This window comes from Cupressus sempervirens, chromosome 9 (assembly GCF_028749045.1).
Source record: "Cupressus sempervirens isolate cs-2001-9-10 chromosome 9, ASM2874904v1, whole genome shotgun sequence".
Lineage (NCBI taxonomy): Eukaryota > Viridiplantae > Streptophyta > Pinopsida > Cupressales > Cupressaceae > Cupressus > Cupressus sempervirens.
In genome coordinates, this window is record NC_143126.1 from 550,303,367 (window position 1) to 550,321,760 (window position 18,394).

Consider the following 18,394-nt stretch of genomic DNA (forward strand, 5'->3'; position numbering starts at 1 on the left):
CTCTGAACAGCAATGTGTCATCTGCGAAGAGGGAATGTGTAGTTGAGATGGAAGTGCCCATGATTTGTACCCCTTTCCAAAGGCCAAGCCTGTGTTTGGTGGGAATGCTTCTTCTCAAAGCCTACCAAGCTTCCAAAAATGACCTTTAATATTATTCAACTTAGCAAACTGGAATACATATTCCTTTATCCATTTAGTTAAGTGCAATTGATTGGGTGTGAAATTGATCAAAGATTAAGTTTTCGTGCACTCCAACTTGCATCCCTTGTGACATAATAGACCTGTTTGCAATGAATGGGTCATTGGTAATTTGGATATAACTCCTAGGGTGTTTCATTTTAAATGCTACAATTGAACAGCTTGCCAGCGTCTCTATAGATGAGGGAATTTCGACATGTCATGGGTAGTGGGAGTGCCACTTCAGCTTATTGTGGTTGAAATGGAATTGAACTAAATGCTGAGCTTGATGTTTTTGATGAAGAGCAATACAAATTTATTGGATATATTGCAATTTTTTGTGTTGTATTGACATTTGACAAATCATTGAATTATAATATGAGTTTGAGGATTTTATCTTTCCAAATTGTGAGTCATCAAAATATTTTGTTCATTGGCAATATGCGTATTACTATATTATAATTTGTAATTTTTATTGTGTGTGCGCAAACCTATTCCCATAACCCAGGAAAACAATGCTTTATTGACATTACCTGAATCCATACCCATCCTTATATCAGAAGCAACTTCGTGTTTATATTTGTACTTTGTGTTATGGCTCAAGTGTAAGCATTTTATGTTTCCTCCCATTTTCCACGTTCAGCTTATGTTTGTACTTTATGTCTAGTTATATTTCAAGACCATGTTCATTTTACTGTAGCACTTCTGTTTAATAATTGATTGTACTTTTGGAAGCGTTTTGACTTTTTTTTTCTTCAACATTGCTGCAATTTCTCTGACTTTTGTCATGATATACTTACATGTCTGAAATCATTGATTGGTTTTGTCATCCACTGAATGATGCATAATGTTGTTGAGTGTGTGCCTCTTCAGTATACTATCTATTATAATATTATTTGAAAGTTAGTGATTGAAGGTCATGCACAAACTCGTCATTATTTTATTTGATTTCTCCAGTGATGACAAGGGTAGTTGGACAAAATCCTGGAATCCATAATTTCCAATCTTTTGCATGCGAATATGTATTTGATTCTCCAGTGATGACAAGGGTAGTTGGACAAACTCCTGGAATCCATAATTTCCAATCTTTTGCATGCGAATATGATATCTGCTAAGTCTTTTCATTTCTTCTATCATTCTTCAGTTTGAATGAATTAGATTGAGTTATTTCATTGTGTCTCTGTTCTTCCATTGTAGTTAAGTCTTGTGTATTTGGATGTTTAGAGAATCTGGATAATTGACCATTTAAATTTCTTATTTTGAAGATACACATGGATACTCCCTCTGGTCCAAAGGATGCAATTCCCGCATGGATTAAGTTTGCTGTCCAGGCTCCGGGTGAGATTCCCTATAATGCAATATTCTATGATCCGCCACCTGAGGTATGGTTTTCCATTGATTCATGAATGCTTTGTGGAACATTTACAATTTCATTGCAAATAACTGTATATATAAAAAGCATATAGATAATGTTGACTGACATGGGAGTCCATTTCTTATCAAGAACACCATATGTTTCTTTGTTAGAAATGGTTTTTCCGTTACTCAAAATTTAATTCGATATATTTTCAGGAAAAATATCAATTTAAGCATCCTCGACCAAAGCAGTGTAAATCCTTGCGAATCTATGAAGCACATGTTGGCATGAGCAGTACGGTCAGTCATTTCCTTCTATTTTGCCATCATGAACATTTTTAGTAGTTTTCCATTACTCTGGCAGTTTGTAATGAATCACATATGGTATTTAAAGGTTTCATGTGCAAATACTATATTATCAACTTATTAAGGGGAAACTAGTATAATCCCATTTTGATAATTTTCACAAGTGCCAGTCGTAACCATTAATTGCTTATGATTTCAATGCTTTCAAGTGAACTTTGTATTTTGGTAAAACTTTCGGAAGGTATAGGATAAATGTAGAGGGTAATTGTGCTACTATGTAAAGACCAATGAGAAAAGCATATTTAAAAACAATAAAAATTTAAAAAACATGAGGCAATGTGTTCTGTTGCAATCTGTTTGCTGAAAAAATATGCAAAAATATTATCTGACAGATGCATGCTTGCAGAAAATATGGTCACTTGATCATGTGAAATGGATCACATCTTCTAAGCTGACTGTGAAAACATGAGCTTTCACACAATTGAAAATGAAAAGGTATAAATTTCATTTAGAGTTTCTCCTCATTTTATGGTCAATGGAAAAACACTGAACAACCTTGGTTAGCTTATTAATTAAACTTTCAGTAACTGATGTTACTTCATAAAGAACTCAAGATACTAAGACAATGGACTTAGTGATAAATAATCCTATGATAAAGAAAATAACATGTCATGCCTATGTACACAACATACTCTCCCTCTTGTAGAGATTCAATTCTGAAGTTTGTAAAATTCAAAAAAACTCTGTAGCTAAGTATGCTGATCCTAGAGTAGCCTAGGATAGTGACCTCCCAAGAAATAGGACACATGCAAGATTTTGAGCTATACTATTTTATATTTAAGTGGTGTAAATGTTGAGAACTGAACCTGTGATCACTAAAGCTCAAAAATATAAGGTCACTGTCAAGCAATCATACAAAACAGTGAATTTCCACAAAACCCATGAATATTTAATTACAAAATGGCAGTGAGTGGGGTCGGGAGCTGGGGAGGTGTTTCAAATGGAGTTGTAGAGGGGGATCCACAAGGGGACAAGGACTACGATGTTAGAGTTCTTGCAATTTCCTTTGTAGATAAAGGTTTTTTCCTTGTTTCTTCTGTTGGCTGACAGGACACACAAATGCTCACAGGGCATATAGTCTCACATGGCAGCTGAATAGGACAACTAGGCAGCTGAAGTAGGCACAACCAGGTCAAGCATGTCAAGCAAGTCAATCCAATTCTCTGAAATCTAAACTGCCTTGATCATCAATCCTTGACATCAATGACAACATATTGAACAGTTACATTATGTTCCTCTATGATCAATGTGGATGTTCCTCTTGGCTCTATGTATAGGTTGGTGAACTTATTAGCCAATAATATTAAGCTTATTAAATGTTTGAATATTCCCTTGTTGCAAAATACTACCTAGATCACATACCATAATGCTTACAGTCTTGCAGAAAATGATCTGCCATTCTTGTATATCTTCTTTACCAAAATATTACTTTGGTACCAAATCCTTATGCATAGATGTTTTTCAGATTTTTATGAAAGCATCTATTTGTCCTCTTTGTATGGTTGAATATTTTCGTTCCTGCTTGCTACTCTTCCTTCTTACTTTTAGGGAGCTTTGTTTTTGGCATTCCTCCTTATCTTGGATTATGGGCTACAATTTCTACCTAGAGGTCATCACCATTGTTCTTTTCTGGACATTTGTCAGGCTGACTTGATTGTTCATCTATTTTACCTCCTTTTTGCACTACCTTTTGAATGAGAAGAAAAGGTTTAGCCTTCTGTGTTTATGTCTACTGTCATCTTCTTTTGGAACAATGGGGCTCTTCTTCTACTCATGATTGAAAAGAGGTATCCTATAATGAAATTTGTATTGTGGCACTAACCGATTCAGCATTGTAGCTTGTTTGATTGCATTTTGATGATTTTGTGTAAATTGTTCTTTCTAGTTTTCTGACTTCTTTTCTTCTTTATTCAACTTTGTCACACATCTATGCAAATTTTATTTTTCTGTTACCCTTAAAAGCCCTTCAAAAGGAAGTACCAATTAAAATCATTTGAATATTTTTGATAATCGCTGGACACTCCCTGAAACTCTGCTCTCAACAAAAAATCTGATTCTCTACCATTGAAATATCTTCTTTCTTAATTTTTTACCATCCCAACGTATGTTTAAAATGTCAATGCTTCTGTCATAGATTCAAATTGATTTTGATCTCTTTTCACTAATTTGGCAATATCTTTAAATTTGTTCATTATGTCTTGGCTACTTTACATTTGGTCTAGTTTGTTTTGTATGTGTATCTGTATATCACTAACATGATTTGAATTGAAAACTCCTAATTTCTCTTATTATTCATGGGCTAGTAGGGGAACCAGCTTTGATATCATTGTAATGGTTTGGTTGGTATCAATGCAAATATTTTACAATACCTTTAAATGTATTTAACTAGGACCTTTTAAAAATATATAAATTTAAGGCAAATATTTATGGATATTTCTTTTTTTCTTCTGACGAGCATTTTCCTGTCGTTATGTCATTCTTATTTTCTTCTTTCTTGAGCAGAATACTTAGACTGATACAATGTTTCGTGATTGTTAAAAGTAGTTTCTTGGGGTTTTCTGCAGGAACCCAAAATCAACACATATGCAGAGTTCAGAGATGATGTGCTACCACGTGTAAAGAGCCTTGGCTACAATGCTATTCAACTTATGGCCATTCAAGAACATGCTTACTATGCTAGCTTTGGGTATTCCCTTTGGCTCTTTACTACAATAATTTTCTGGTGATTTGTTTTTTGTTTCAATTGAATAATTGAGCATATATCAACAGAAGAAGAAATTTATCTAGCGATCTCAGATGTCCATATGGTCTCTGTGTTGGAGGTGACGGTAGAGTGGTTTGCCAGGTTTTGATGTGTACACAGTCCTAATATACAGAAGACATTTAACATCTATATGAGAATAACTATTATATATTTATTATTATACTTGATAATTATTATTGATTTTATTTAAATGTTATTAATTGTTGTTTATTATGCGTGTGGCTGTTCCCCCACTATTCCCAAATTTAGTTCCTTTGTCCCTTTGTCCCTGAGAGTTATACCCCTATTCCCTGTTCCAAAACTCTGTTAATTGGAATCAACAGGCATGTGAAATTCAGCCTGTGATACATGAGGTGTTTGAAGTGAAACTAGTTGATATGCATATTGTTATCAAATTTACAACAATTATCGTATGGGTGTTTTTATTGTTGATTTCTACAGACTTTTATATTCTCAGAGTAAGTTTAAAAGCTTCAAGTAATAATCAGTTGTAAATAAAGTGTTCTATGCATCGCCAATCTTATGCATGTTTATACATAAAACTTTGCAACTTTCTATTATTTTCACTGTGCCAAAAACCCTCTTTGCTTGCTTCCGTTATGTGTCTTATGCATGGCATTTCATTCTCTCTTTGATCAGATACATATCCTATGTTCTATGTGCATAAATATTATCACTTATCAGAGCAAAATTATTACTCTGAATTTATGTTTTTGATTTGAAATGGTTGTTTAATACACTCCAGATTCACAATTGGACTCAGCTTGGACTCAGATTTTTTTTTCAATATTGATAACAATGAACGCAGATTTATCACTTTACGCACAATCCCATGTGCCATTCATCTTGAGTTGCACAGTTTTGGGAGGCTAGCTAATTTGAGCTATTTTTGTCATGCCATCATTGTTGGAAATTTGAATAGAAATACATTGGAGACAAGACTTCATTTTATTAAGCTTCTTCAAACATATTATATTGATATATTTATTGAATGTTGCATTTTCAACAGGTACCATGTGACAAATTTTTTTGCTGTTAGTAGTCGCTGTGGGACTCCTGATGATCTGAAGTCTCTTATTGACAAAGCTCATGAGTTGGGCCTGACTGTCCTCATGGATATTGTGCACAGGTGTTGTAGTGGAGTTTATTTATTTATTTTGTTGTCTTTTATACTTCACTAATTTTATTCAATGATTAGAACTCCTGTTTTTTCTACATGGTTTATGTAACTATATTGTTTATGAAAGTTTATGCCAAATAAATTTTAGCTGCTTGTAAATATGCCTTGTTAGAAGGCATTTTTAGAGGCCTTTTGTGGTATATGTCAATAGAATTTTTGGACTGGATGAAAGGATATCAGTTTTTCGTAAGACAATTGTTAATTTCAAGTTTTCGCAAAGTGGTTGGAATTTGTGTCATAGATAACCTTGTTTTGGATAATATTTGTAAGAATTTTATGTAATGATGTATAGTGTAAGAGTGTAAACTTATGAATATGTTGTATCGCACTATAAAGCAACAGTTATGCTGCATTTCTATTTATAAAGGAAGAAAACAAATAATGTGTCAACTTTTTCAATTATTTTCATTAAATCTTGAAGTGTTATTGAAAACCAGCAAATCACAACATACAGCATACATACATTAAACCTTTTTACATTTATAGGACACTCAGGAATCATGTTCTCTCTATTTCATTGTTATCATACTAGAATGGATACAAGATTTGCTACATTTGTAGCTTGAGTTAAGTGCATTCCTTCAATTTTGCATCAATACAATGGAATGATTTATGCTTTAGGAGTACTTCTACTCCCGTGTGATCATGCAACAGTAAGAACTTGTGTTAGTGATCAGCATACACAGATAATAAATAGCAGGGTTGAAATTTCAAACTTTGCTTTGTATATTGTGTAAATGCATAATTGTATGCCATGCTGGTCACATTGTTTCAGTAGAGATACATATTATGTTCATATTCTGATTTTAAATGACAATTGCATTGATGTAAAATTTATTCATTTAAGTCATTCTTATTGCTTAAAATACGTTTCTGTTTATTTTGAAATTCAGTTTTGGGAATTTTAATGTCTGTTCTTATGTTCTTATCTGCGTCTTTCTTTGTTCAAATTTTTAATCTTCTGACCAGCATTTTCCTGTTGTTATGTCATTCTTGTTTTCTTCTTTCTTGAGTGGAATATTTAGACTGATAAAATGTTTCGTGATTGTTTAAAGTAGTTTCTTGGGGTTTTGATCTTCATATGTGTAGTAGGTCATTCTTATATTTATAGTTTTATGCCTGTGTAAATTTTTTCTTGAAACTATTTAGTTCTAGCCATGATCTCAAATAATCAGAAGAGAAAGCATTATCCTTATTCTTTTTGTGACCTTAAATCTACTACGATTTTCGTTATCACTCCCACCTCAATTGTCTTAGCTTCTAGCATGTTTGTGGATTCGTTGGTGGTAGTGCAATACAAACTGTTTCTGAGCACTTGAGGAAGTTTGTTTTAATTTATGGTGAATCTATAACACTATGGAATTTTAGAGGTGTTGATGATTGTACTCATTTGTAAGAGTCACCTTTAAGTAGTTAGTTTACCTATTTTTCTGGTCCTTTTGCTTCTCTCAACTCTCTTTTGGTATTGGATTAGGAAATTGAATTTAATGTTTTGCTGAATTATGATGATCTTACCCATTTGGATGCTGACAATCAAATTGAATTAGCTTTATGCAATCCCTATTCCTGCCTATTTGACAACTTTTATATGATACATGTCTTCATCAAGATGCTTTCTTGATAAATGCATGTTTTTACTTATCATTTCAATCATTTTCCCCACCATCGAGTCATCTTTCAATAGTTGTTGATAGTTGGAATATCTTAGCAACCACTGGCAAGTTTATATGCTTTTTCTATACTTGGGAAGAGATACCGTGTTGTTGGAAAATTATTCCCTTCATTTGTGAGTTAGAGTGTTGAAGCAGTGAATTAATTAAAATATTATTGTTATTATAACTTTCAAAATATATTAAGAATCTTGAATGTAATGCAAGCTTATCCAATTGTGCATAAGAAATTGTATGTTTGGACAGACCAATAATAATTTGGTGTCATTGCTAGGGAACAAACTTGGGTCACCTGTATGATACATGGGAATACTTACCACAATACCTACCAAAGCCAACCACATTTGGAAGAAAAATACACTATTTTCTGAAAACAATGAAAGAAAGTAATAATGTGGGAAATCAAGTTGAGTGAGGAAGTGGCTTTTTTACATTCAGATTCATAGTTAGGAGAAGCAAGGGCCAAAGAAGAAACTGGTTTTATGGAGCCAAGTGGTGAGGGAGTCTTACATTTACAAGATTGCTTTCAATACAAAACAAGTTCCTTCAGTGAACCGCTGCATTAGCAATTAGAAGATTATTTGTTATTTCTGCCAGAATGTAATATTTTTTAAATCATGGAAATTAGGAATGACGAGAAAGGTAAGGAAAATTTAGAATAGGACAATTTGACTCCAACCTTCCATTTCAACTATAGTATGGGGAATACGATGTAGGAAATTCAAGATCAGATGGGACACCTACATACGAATATGAACGAAATGAAGACAAAAATATTAAAAATATGAGCAACCTACAAGTAGGAAAATAAATTTGTGAGAAGAAGATAGTTCAAAAATCATCATAGTCGGTGACAATTAGAATTCACTGTTGAAGACTATAGCCTTCAATTTCTTTTTGGATTATAAGGACATCTTTTTATGGACTTTCACAGACCTCAAAGGAGTACCGGCAAAACTATTTCCACTGAATTCTTTTAATACCTGGAGTACAATTGGTAGGAAAAGGTCTTCTACAAAATGAATAAAAAACTTTGCAGCAATTTATTTGGAAGAAAAAAAAAAAAAAATGTTAAAATTTAGGAATCATATTCAAAGTAGAAACCAATGATTGGGTATCACCTATAGTCATCTCATAAAGGAAAGATTCTAGGCAAAGTATATGTAGATTTCCAATGCCATAATCCAGTGATTAGTGAGGATCTTTTTCCAATTCCATTCACCTATTCTATCATTAAATAGTAGTAGGCCATGATGCATATTTCATGGATGTGTAATATCCCCTTTTAGGATAACTTGGGAATTTGGGACAGTTTCTTTGAATTCTCTGTTAAGTTTTTGCCCAGTAATTAGATAAACACTAATAAAAGAGCATAAATAATACACAAAAAGACAAAATGCATTTATCCTGGGAAAACCCTTCCACTTGAAGGGAAAAACCCAGCCACACAAGCAAAATATAACTTTTATTGATAATAAAATGAATGAGTACAAGGCTTTCACTTGATTGCCTACAATACACTGAGCAATCACATAAATAGATTGAAATGGGACTCTTCATGCTTCACATTTCAAATACAAGACCTTTCATATTTCTAAATATTCAACACTTCATATTTCCATACACATGCCTATTTATGACATATGACACGTCTTTTATATAATACTAACTTAAATATTTTCACAAATATCTCTTTCAGTTGAAGGTGACCATAATGGTCATAAAAAATATATTTCCATATTATAAGAGTAGAGAAAGATCTCTATCGCAACTACAATCTTGAACACTTCCTCTTAGCAAGAGTGAGATCTTCAATAAGGCAGGCACTCATTGCTGTAATCAAAGATAATAATTCCACATCACATAACACATGCTATCTTAGCATAACATAATTTTCCATAGTTACCTCATAAGCACTTAAAATGAAGTCACACGTAAACTTTCACTATGCCTACTTGTAGAGGGTGGAATGAAGTCTTTTACCTCAAGACTTCTCCTAGAGAACACATTTCCACCATGCCTACTTGTAGAGGGTGGTCCATGATACCTACTCGTAGAGGGTGGAATGAGGTCTTTCACCTCAAACTTATTCTAGAGAAGAATGGATTTCCACCATGTCTACTCGTAGAGGGTGGTCCACCATATCTACTCGTAGAGGATGGAATGAGGTCTTTCACCTTAGACTTCTCCTAGAGAAGAATGGATTTCCACCATGCCTACTTGTAGAGGGTGGTCCACCATACCAACTCGTAGAGGGTGGAACAAGGGCTTTCAGCTCAATCTTATCTAAGAGAAGAATGCATTTCCACCATGCCTACTTGTAGGGTGGTCCACCTACTCGTAGAGGGTGGAGTAAGGACTTTCACCTCAAGTTTCTCCCAAAGAAGAATGTATTCACAACTGAGATTATCTCTCAACAGAAACTCCCTCTTAGAAGGGACATGTAGTTCTTCAGAATAAGATATAACCTCTCTCTAAACATGTATTATCAAAGCAATGTTTATCTTATTGCTTCTTCATTGCACCCTGCAACCATGAGAGATATTAGGAACTCTTAACCATCAATGCTAAAAGCAATCGTTACTTATAATCAATATTCAAGAGATAAACATTTATCTCTTTGTGGTTTAATCTCAACATGCCCACAAAAGAGATTCTGCTTTGTGCCAATGCAATGCTCATTGCATAAATTTTACTAACAAAAATCTGATATTAACATCATTAGAACATTAGTACTTATCTCCTTATCATCTAACAACACCTCTGAATTGCTTCTAAAGGAACACCACAGGCCTCAATGTTGAGGTTTAATCTCTATAACACTAAGACATGATAAGAAATACATTGATCTATAAACCTCAGTTAGCAACTTAAGTGTGTGCTGGCACCTACAATCATTTCCAAAGAGTAACATAATTCCGGACCATGGTTACTTCTCTTGCATAGTTTAGTCATTAATCAACCTCAACATGAACAATCTGTTGAGAGTTCTCAGCCACTATACTATCCCTGAACGAATCATGGATTATAGTACTTTGGTCTGTTACCGGAACATGTGTACTGCAGCAATTTTTGCAATTCAAACAAAGCAACCAGATTCCTGTTACTGCTAAACCTTCAAAGCTTCAAAATCACATATCGGTCAGCATTTCATATATGCAAAGTATCACAATACACAAAATCAATATTTCTGATTGAAAGTACAAAATATTTCTAATAAAGATATTATCACAAAGTACTTATCAGAGCACATCGTGTCAGCTTGACCACATCATGCCATCTTCAGTAATACTAAAAAAAAAACTCTAGATGACCAACAATGAGAAACTGAGAATAAAGCAACTTTTTATAATCTCTTCTTCTCAAGATAATAAGTTTCACACTTTATGTTTTGTTGTGAATGCACAAATGCAATCCAATAATCACGAGAAATATAAACTGATGATAATAGGAGACTTTAGCCAACCTGACCTGAAAATCAACCAGTTATCATACACGAAAGATACCGATTTATTTGTAATATAAAATACAATTTGTTAGTAAAAAAACCATAAAAGAAAGAATACAATAAACATTCTTATAATATAAACACTAATCAGCAATAATGAGTAGGACTTTTATATAAGCAATAACAAGAAAATTATGTTAATAAAATTCTTATCTCATTTGGCTCTTATCATACTGATGTAAGCATCACCTATCATATACAGTCTTTAGTGACCCCAATCGGTCTGTCCGGTGATCTTGATCACAAACTTAACAAGGAAAGGAGGTTTCTTGACTTCCTCGTAAAAATCAGACCTCCTTCCTTATTTCTAAAAGAACTGTCACTCACTGAGTTGCAAAATGTAAAAATATTGAAATATTATTGATTGTCAAATATTATTTCAGAGCTTCAGAAAGTTGACATCATAAAGCTCTTTACAAATTGCGATTTCAGGATTTCGACACAACGATCAATTCAAACAGACTCCAAACATGAAAATGAATAGCAATTCCAGTACGCTTACATGACATGACATGCATAAAGTAATTTTATGGAGTGTCTATACTAAATAATTAAACTTCTTATTATGATTACAATTCCAGCAAAAAATAGTTCTACCCAATTTGAAAGTAAGCATATCAAAACAAAGGAGATCTATCTAAATACAACATGCAGTATCAAGATTGAATTAAATGATTGAGAATACTTAGCTTGCTATCGCATTTGTCTTTCACTCAAGCAATCCTGATTTCTAACCTTCAGAAGGTTTGTGATTAATCCAGAGATTCACGATGTATTATGCTAAGTATACTCAACACTCTTGAGGAAGATGACTGCAAAGATGGAGCCAATATGACAACTGACAATGAGAGCAAGCCAACACCTGCTAAGCCCACATCGTCTCTCACCATAAAATTAATAGAGATCAAGAAAAAAAAATGTGTGCATAATGTACGCATTAACGGGAAAGGAGTTAGTCAAAAGCTCTGAGATTTCTCACTCTTCCAACCAAACTTATGCAAAACTTGCCCTCCGCAGAGACAAACACTACTAAACCTTGCTGAATAACCAATTTGTATAACAACCTGAAAGCTTTGTCAGATTCTCTCATGAAAGTTGACAAATCTGTCCTCGGCCAAAAGATATTCTCTGCCATCTTACCAATAATGTGCTCAACATTGAACCCCCAGCTCCTTCTATGCCCCCACAAATATTATGTCTGAAGAAAACACTGCTTCCACTCACGCTACACACAGTTGTCTAAAAATAAATGATGCTTCCTGAACAGTAGAAACACAGAAATAAGATTGGAGTTACTTTCAATACAATAACCAATAAGGAGTGAAGTTACTTTCGATAAACATCAATGAGAACAAACACAAGCAATGACTTGCTTAGCCCCCTCCATAAGTTATGTGGAACTAGATTATCAGGTTATAGTAGTGTCATATCCATTAAAACTATATTATTGGTGATTGGGTTAGGTTTCTGCAGTTCGGAGTACATAGATGAAGAAATAGAGGTTCCCAATGTTTGGGCATTCATTGTGTTGCTCATTTCATTTTCAAATCTGGAGAGTATAATGTCCCCTTTTTATAGCCTTTCCAACATCATTGGAAGCTCCAACTTTCTTGGATATTGCCAACCATTTCAAAGCATAGCATAGACAATGGCATTGTGTTCAAAGGACCAAGGTGAGTTTGTTGATTTTATCAAGAGCAATTTTGACATTTCAGGTACTTCCTATACACTTATGTATTTTGTTTCTGGGTATTATCAATGTTCGTTAAATTGGATTTTCAATGAGGTTCAAAGTATGTTGGCGAAATCAAATTTTGTTTTTGGACTGTTTTCATATTTTCCACAAATTTGGGTAGATGCACAAAAAACAATTCAAATATTAAATAGTTAATATTCAAGTTTTCAGAAGGCTATTTAAAAGAAGACTGACATTAGTTATGTATCAAGGTGTATTTTAAATGATTAAAGTGTTTGAAAAAGTAAATAAAATAAATTCACTTTTACGGAGCTGAGAGATTATTAGTATGAGGTAATTTTAAATTATAATTTTTGGAAAATTCTAAAAGTACTTATAAATTGCAATTTCGAAGAGAAGAAGCTTACTGTGAATCTTTTGTCAAATCTTGTTTCTTTGGCAGGTTGACCATTGTTCATGTCTTCTGCCTTAGATGAAACCCTAAGTAGCCATCTGACAGTTTAGGGATGATCTCATGTAGGGTTTTAATGTCTTGAAAACAGTCTTCTGTTAGCAAACTAATTTTTGGGCCAGCTATATCAGCATTACATGCTGGCATTAGTTCTCATTCGGTGAAAGATGTTTCACCAAGTGTTTGATTTCTAACTAGCTCCAAACTGTTATAATTTTGTGGATGTTTTTTGATGGATATTATTCCTCTATTGATGTATTGCAGCAGATATTTATAAGCAAAATATAGCTCCGGCCTTATTGTTAGGGTTTACATTTTAGTGAGGTACAATGTTCTTTGTTTCTCTAGCACCATTTTGGTTAATTAGAAAAATAGATGTATAGCATCCCAGACTACACAAGCTCTTGGATTGCGAGTAAATTATTTGATACCTGTCTTCTAGGGACAAAAATGAATTACCTTTTTGAGTCTCTTTCAATCATTGATTGAATTACTTGTAGCCATGTTTAATTTTTGGTCATCAATGAAGCGTTTAAAGGCAATTGAGCATTTTCACTCATTATTTCTGATAACGCACATATACAAAGTTGACCAAAATTGGAGGAAGAATCACTGTCGAAATTCAAATTATGAGGCTTCCAGAGGTCAGACCCAATTTCATTTTGGAGTCATTGCAATTCTAGTATACACAAATCAGTATGGGATGATTCAACGTTGTGTTATGTTGACATCCAACATGTTTCCTGAACTAGACCTGTTATTTATTTTCTGAGTATATATTAGAGTTGCAGTTTGTATGTGAAGTATCTAATCATACACTCCATTTTTTTCTGGACATTTTGAAACACTCTCCTATCTCCCTCAAGCCACAGATTTCTTGAAATGGAAGTTGAAGATAGTTGATTGAGTTTTCTAATGAAAATCATGTCTAAATTACTTTGTTTACAAGCACTACAATTTTTCTATAATTGGTTATCTAGTTAGTGCTTGAAGTTGAAATTTTCCTATTTTATTTTTCCAAATCTCTTAAGCATAATGACATTTGATGGAAAAATGATAGATTGTCTCTTCACTTCTTTTAAAGTCAGAGAAAGTGTAGATCAATCTTGTCTCATTTTTCCAAATTCTCCATTGCCATAATTTTCTCATCCATTGTAAATCCCAATAAGTATCATATTTATATAGAAATTAATGAGCCCATATAGCATTCCATGTTTTATTCATTTTTCATAAATGATACTTATCTCTTTGTAGGCATATGCAATCATGCATTCTTCTTGTTTGTGTTCTTCCAAACTAGTACATCTCTAAAATGCAATAGTTTTATGTTTTGGTTGACCGATTCGTTTAGTATTTGTAATTGATCTTGAAGATGCCATAATATTGTACAATTCATGTGAAAGTTTAAATTTTCTTTTTTCACCTTGTCAACAGTGTTTCCACGATGTCCCAAATTCCAATGGTATTAATTTGTCGGAGATATTAGTGTTACTTGTGCTCTACTTTATTGATATTCTTTGCTTGGTTACATCTTCCTGCAGATCAACTTAAGTTTGATTTACAAATGCAACCGAAAATAGTATTATTTGAGAGTAGCATCTCAAGTTAGATCTAATAATGCTTGTAGAACTATCAATTAACAACTACATGTCCTGTGACAGATAGTTGTTGCTTCCTGCTAGTCACTTAAAATTTAGTGATGAAAGGTCAAAAAAGGGTGAAATGCATTTTGACATGGAGTGACATGTCGCTTTATCATTTCTTAGTTGACACATTATTGTTTGAAGATATTAATATATAAAGGTTAATGTTTAATGCAGTCACGCTTCAAACAATGTCTTGGATGGATTGAATATGTTTGACGGAACAGATTCTCATTATTTTCATTCTGGGTCTCGAGGATATCATTGGATGTGGGATTCAAGGCTTTTCAACTATGGCCATTGGGAGGTACATTACTTGAATTAATTTTCACTTAGAATATTGAAATTATTATAGTTAAACATCATCAACCATTTATTTAATTAATATTTGTACTTTTACTTGCCTTGTAACACAATTAGCTGTCTGGATTCATTTAATATGTTTACCAGTTAGCTGGTACATTGCTCTGTCATTTTGTATTGAATTTAGAAGTTCCCTCCTTTCATTTCTTTACTTTTTCATATGCATGCATAGAATGAGGTAGGAAGACACTACATTAAAGGAAGAAGTTAAATTTCTTTTGTACCCTTTGATTTTTTTTAGGTTCTTCGTTTTCTCTTGTCAAATGCTCGCTGGTGGTTGGAGGAATATAAATTTGATGGATTTAGATTTGATGGTGTAACATCAATGATGTACACCCACCATGGATTGCAGGTATGTTAGATTTGCACCTTACTCATATCTCTCATCTTCATTTTTGCACAATTTCATTCCCTAGATAGATGATATTTTGGATTACATGATTCAATCCAATGTCTCTGGTTTTCTATTTCAGGTAGGAAAGGATGGCATATTAGGTCGAAGTGAATACCATCTTATGTTTGTCTTTGGTGAATGCCATTTGAATGTAACAAACACAACATCTAAATGTCTTTCCTTTCACTTCTCAAGTTTAAATGTTTGGAGTTACTTTATCCAAATGAGACCCTCAAACATGTCTATGGTATTTTCCGAAGTGTTAGTGAAATAACGTTTTCCTCAAGCTTTCATTTGATATCCCCCAAGATTTTTCTTATTGAAAGAGAACTAAAAATCATTGACCCATATCCTAGGTTATCCATAATGATCATAGTCATTGCTAGATTAAATCTTATTAAAGTAATATTGTGATATTTTTCTTATAATGGTCTTTGAAGATGTCTACTTAGTCTTCAATAACTCTATTTTATGTGTTTACTTCTTGATCATTTCCATCATGGAAAAACCTGCGATCACCCATGTAAGTAATTTTCCACTTCTTCATAATATATCTATTGTCTCACTCATTTCAAATCTGTTGAGTCATGATGGTATATTTGGTTTCACTATTGAGAAATGCGAAACTTATATGGAGCAAATTTGGTTGCTAGCTAACTTTTTCTTTTGACATTGTCATTGCATTGAAGTAGGCACACATACTTTTCATTTACTCAAACTTCCCTAAAATAGTCTAGTGGCTGAGATGAGTTAAGTGTGGATAAAATGTTGTAATTGGAAGACTTAAGTACTCAAAACACAACATATGATTCCATTCCAAATTAATGTCAAATCCTTATTGAAAGATGAAATTATTAGGAACAATCTCCAACTCAAGGGGTCCTTGCTAAGAAATATTTAAGAAATGGATGAAACAAAACTACCAGGAAGCACCAAAGTGCGTAAATGCATACCACCTTTCTTTCTACGTCTAACCTAAATCGGAAAATTAAGTAACTAAACTGAGAAAAATAAACCTAAAGCAATCTAACCCCTAGAATCAAATGTCTCAGGCAAACCAAACGAACAACTAGAGCACCTAAACTTCTTGGGTCAACTTATTTAAGGTGGACTTGTGAATTAAATCGAGTAAAGAAACTAAGAAACTAAGCCAACAATTTCTACTCTAAGACTAGAGATGCTAAGATCTTAAGTCCAATGACTCAAGGAAAAATAACCACTTGGCTCCTAAGGCAACTAAACTACCTGATAGAAAGGAAGCCTATCCTAACCTTCTTGAACAAATAATCCAATACAATCCTACTCTAACTATTTACAAGGCACTTAAAGGAACAACACTCAAAAGACGTACATATGTACAAGATATAACATGATTTTTTTTAAAATACTAGAGTAACAAGGCATTGATTATGGTTCTCAATATGGAAAGCTCGTCCTTGTACTCAAAGGAAACTTTTATCACCGCACACTTAAATTCAATAAATCTATCATGTAAAATCAAAAGTTGAGGCAATTCATAAGGTCCATGATCCATCCAAATGCAAGATGTCTTCACCATTCTCAAATTTATACCTTTCAAAATTAAGAGCAAGGAAAGATACTAAGTGGCATGCTTTGCCATTGAATAGAGATTCTTGTTGATCAACAACAACTTGAAGAGGTCTAATTTGATGATGCATCATCCCACTTGTACTAATATCAATCTTGTGAGTAATCAAGGCATGATCAATCTTGTGAGTGATTGAGGCATGATCAATCTTGAAATGAAGCCCATTAATTATCACCTCCATCTGTTTATCCTTGTATACCATAAACCACACATCCTTGTGTAACTCTATTGCATATGTTTGTCAATCAAGAATTTTTTGATGAGTTGAACTTTAGACATCTCTTTAAGTTGCACCAACCCAAATTGTTCTTCTTTGTGTCTAAAACTAAATTTTCAAAGGGTGCTTGAAGTTTCACCCATGAAAACTAAGGATTTTCTGATCAGTGGATCTTCAAATATATTCATGAGTTGAGCATCGAATAACATCTCAAGTGGTAATCCATCAGAACTTTGAAGTTGATGATGGATCATGCATGTCACAACAACTTGTTCATCTTGAAACATCTCTGTCAATGATTCCATTTGTACTTCCTCCATGTAATCATCAACACCCCCCGGAAAATCCTTGTGGTTATGATATTTTTTGACACCCCCTAAATTGTTTTTCATATTTGGACTCACTTATGATAACTGGTAATTCCGTATCTAACTTGTCCATTTGGTTGTCTTCCTCTTCAAGGGTGCTTGAAACTTCTTGTGAAGTTAGTTTTGAGGATTTCCTTTCCTAGCATAAATGACAATTCACTAAGGATTTGCGCTTCAACTGGCAATTCTTCATTCTTAAGTATTTCCAAAGATTGACCTTCACTTGTTATTACTTCTCTTCCTTGGATATTTCCACTACTTGATTGGTTATTCTTTCAAGTTTCAATACACTCCTCTCTTGATGTAATGCTTGAAAGTTCAACTTCCACTCGAATGCCTTAATCCTCATACCATTCCCATTTGAAACTTGACCTGGCTGATGATATTTTGACAAAATGAACAAGTAGATTTTGGATATGAGAAATTATGTATGTTGCACCTTGTTGCCAAGTATTTCGTTCATATCACTTTCTTTCCAAACTTGGTGCCTTCTTGATCTTTTCCTTGTGTACATGATATTCTAATTCTGATCTCTCAAGTATCAATAGTTAATGCACCTCTGGAAATAAATTCTTTATTACAATGCTAATTCAATGTTCAAAAGAAATACCAAACAATGCCTGTCGTCACGC

General features: G+C 33.4%; 1 protein-coding gene across 1 annotated transcript in view; it reads left to right on the forward strand.

The window, feature by feature from the left end:
- LOC149539820 (1,4-alpha-glucan-branching enzyme 2-2, chloroplastic/amyloplastic-like) overlaps window positions 1-18,394 on the forward strand; it is a 229,060-nt gene that overhangs the window by 75,683 nt on the left and 134,983 nt on the right. Inside the window, exons 9-14 of the mRNA XM_089801015.1 lie at window positions 1,443-1,559; window positions 1,750-1,833; window positions 4,464-4,585; window positions 5,673-5,792; window positions 14,989-15,118; window positions 15,416-15,526. Of these exons, the coding sequence (XP_089657141.1) occupies window positions 1,443-1,559; window positions 1,750-1,833; window positions 4,464-4,585; window positions 5,673-5,792; window positions 14,989-15,118; window positions 15,416-15,526 (684 nt within the window). The remainder of the gene's footprint in view (window positions 1-1,442; window positions 1,560-1,749; window positions 1,834-4,463; window positions 4,586-5,672; window positions 5,793-14,988; window positions 15,119-15,415; window positions 15,527-18,394) is intronic.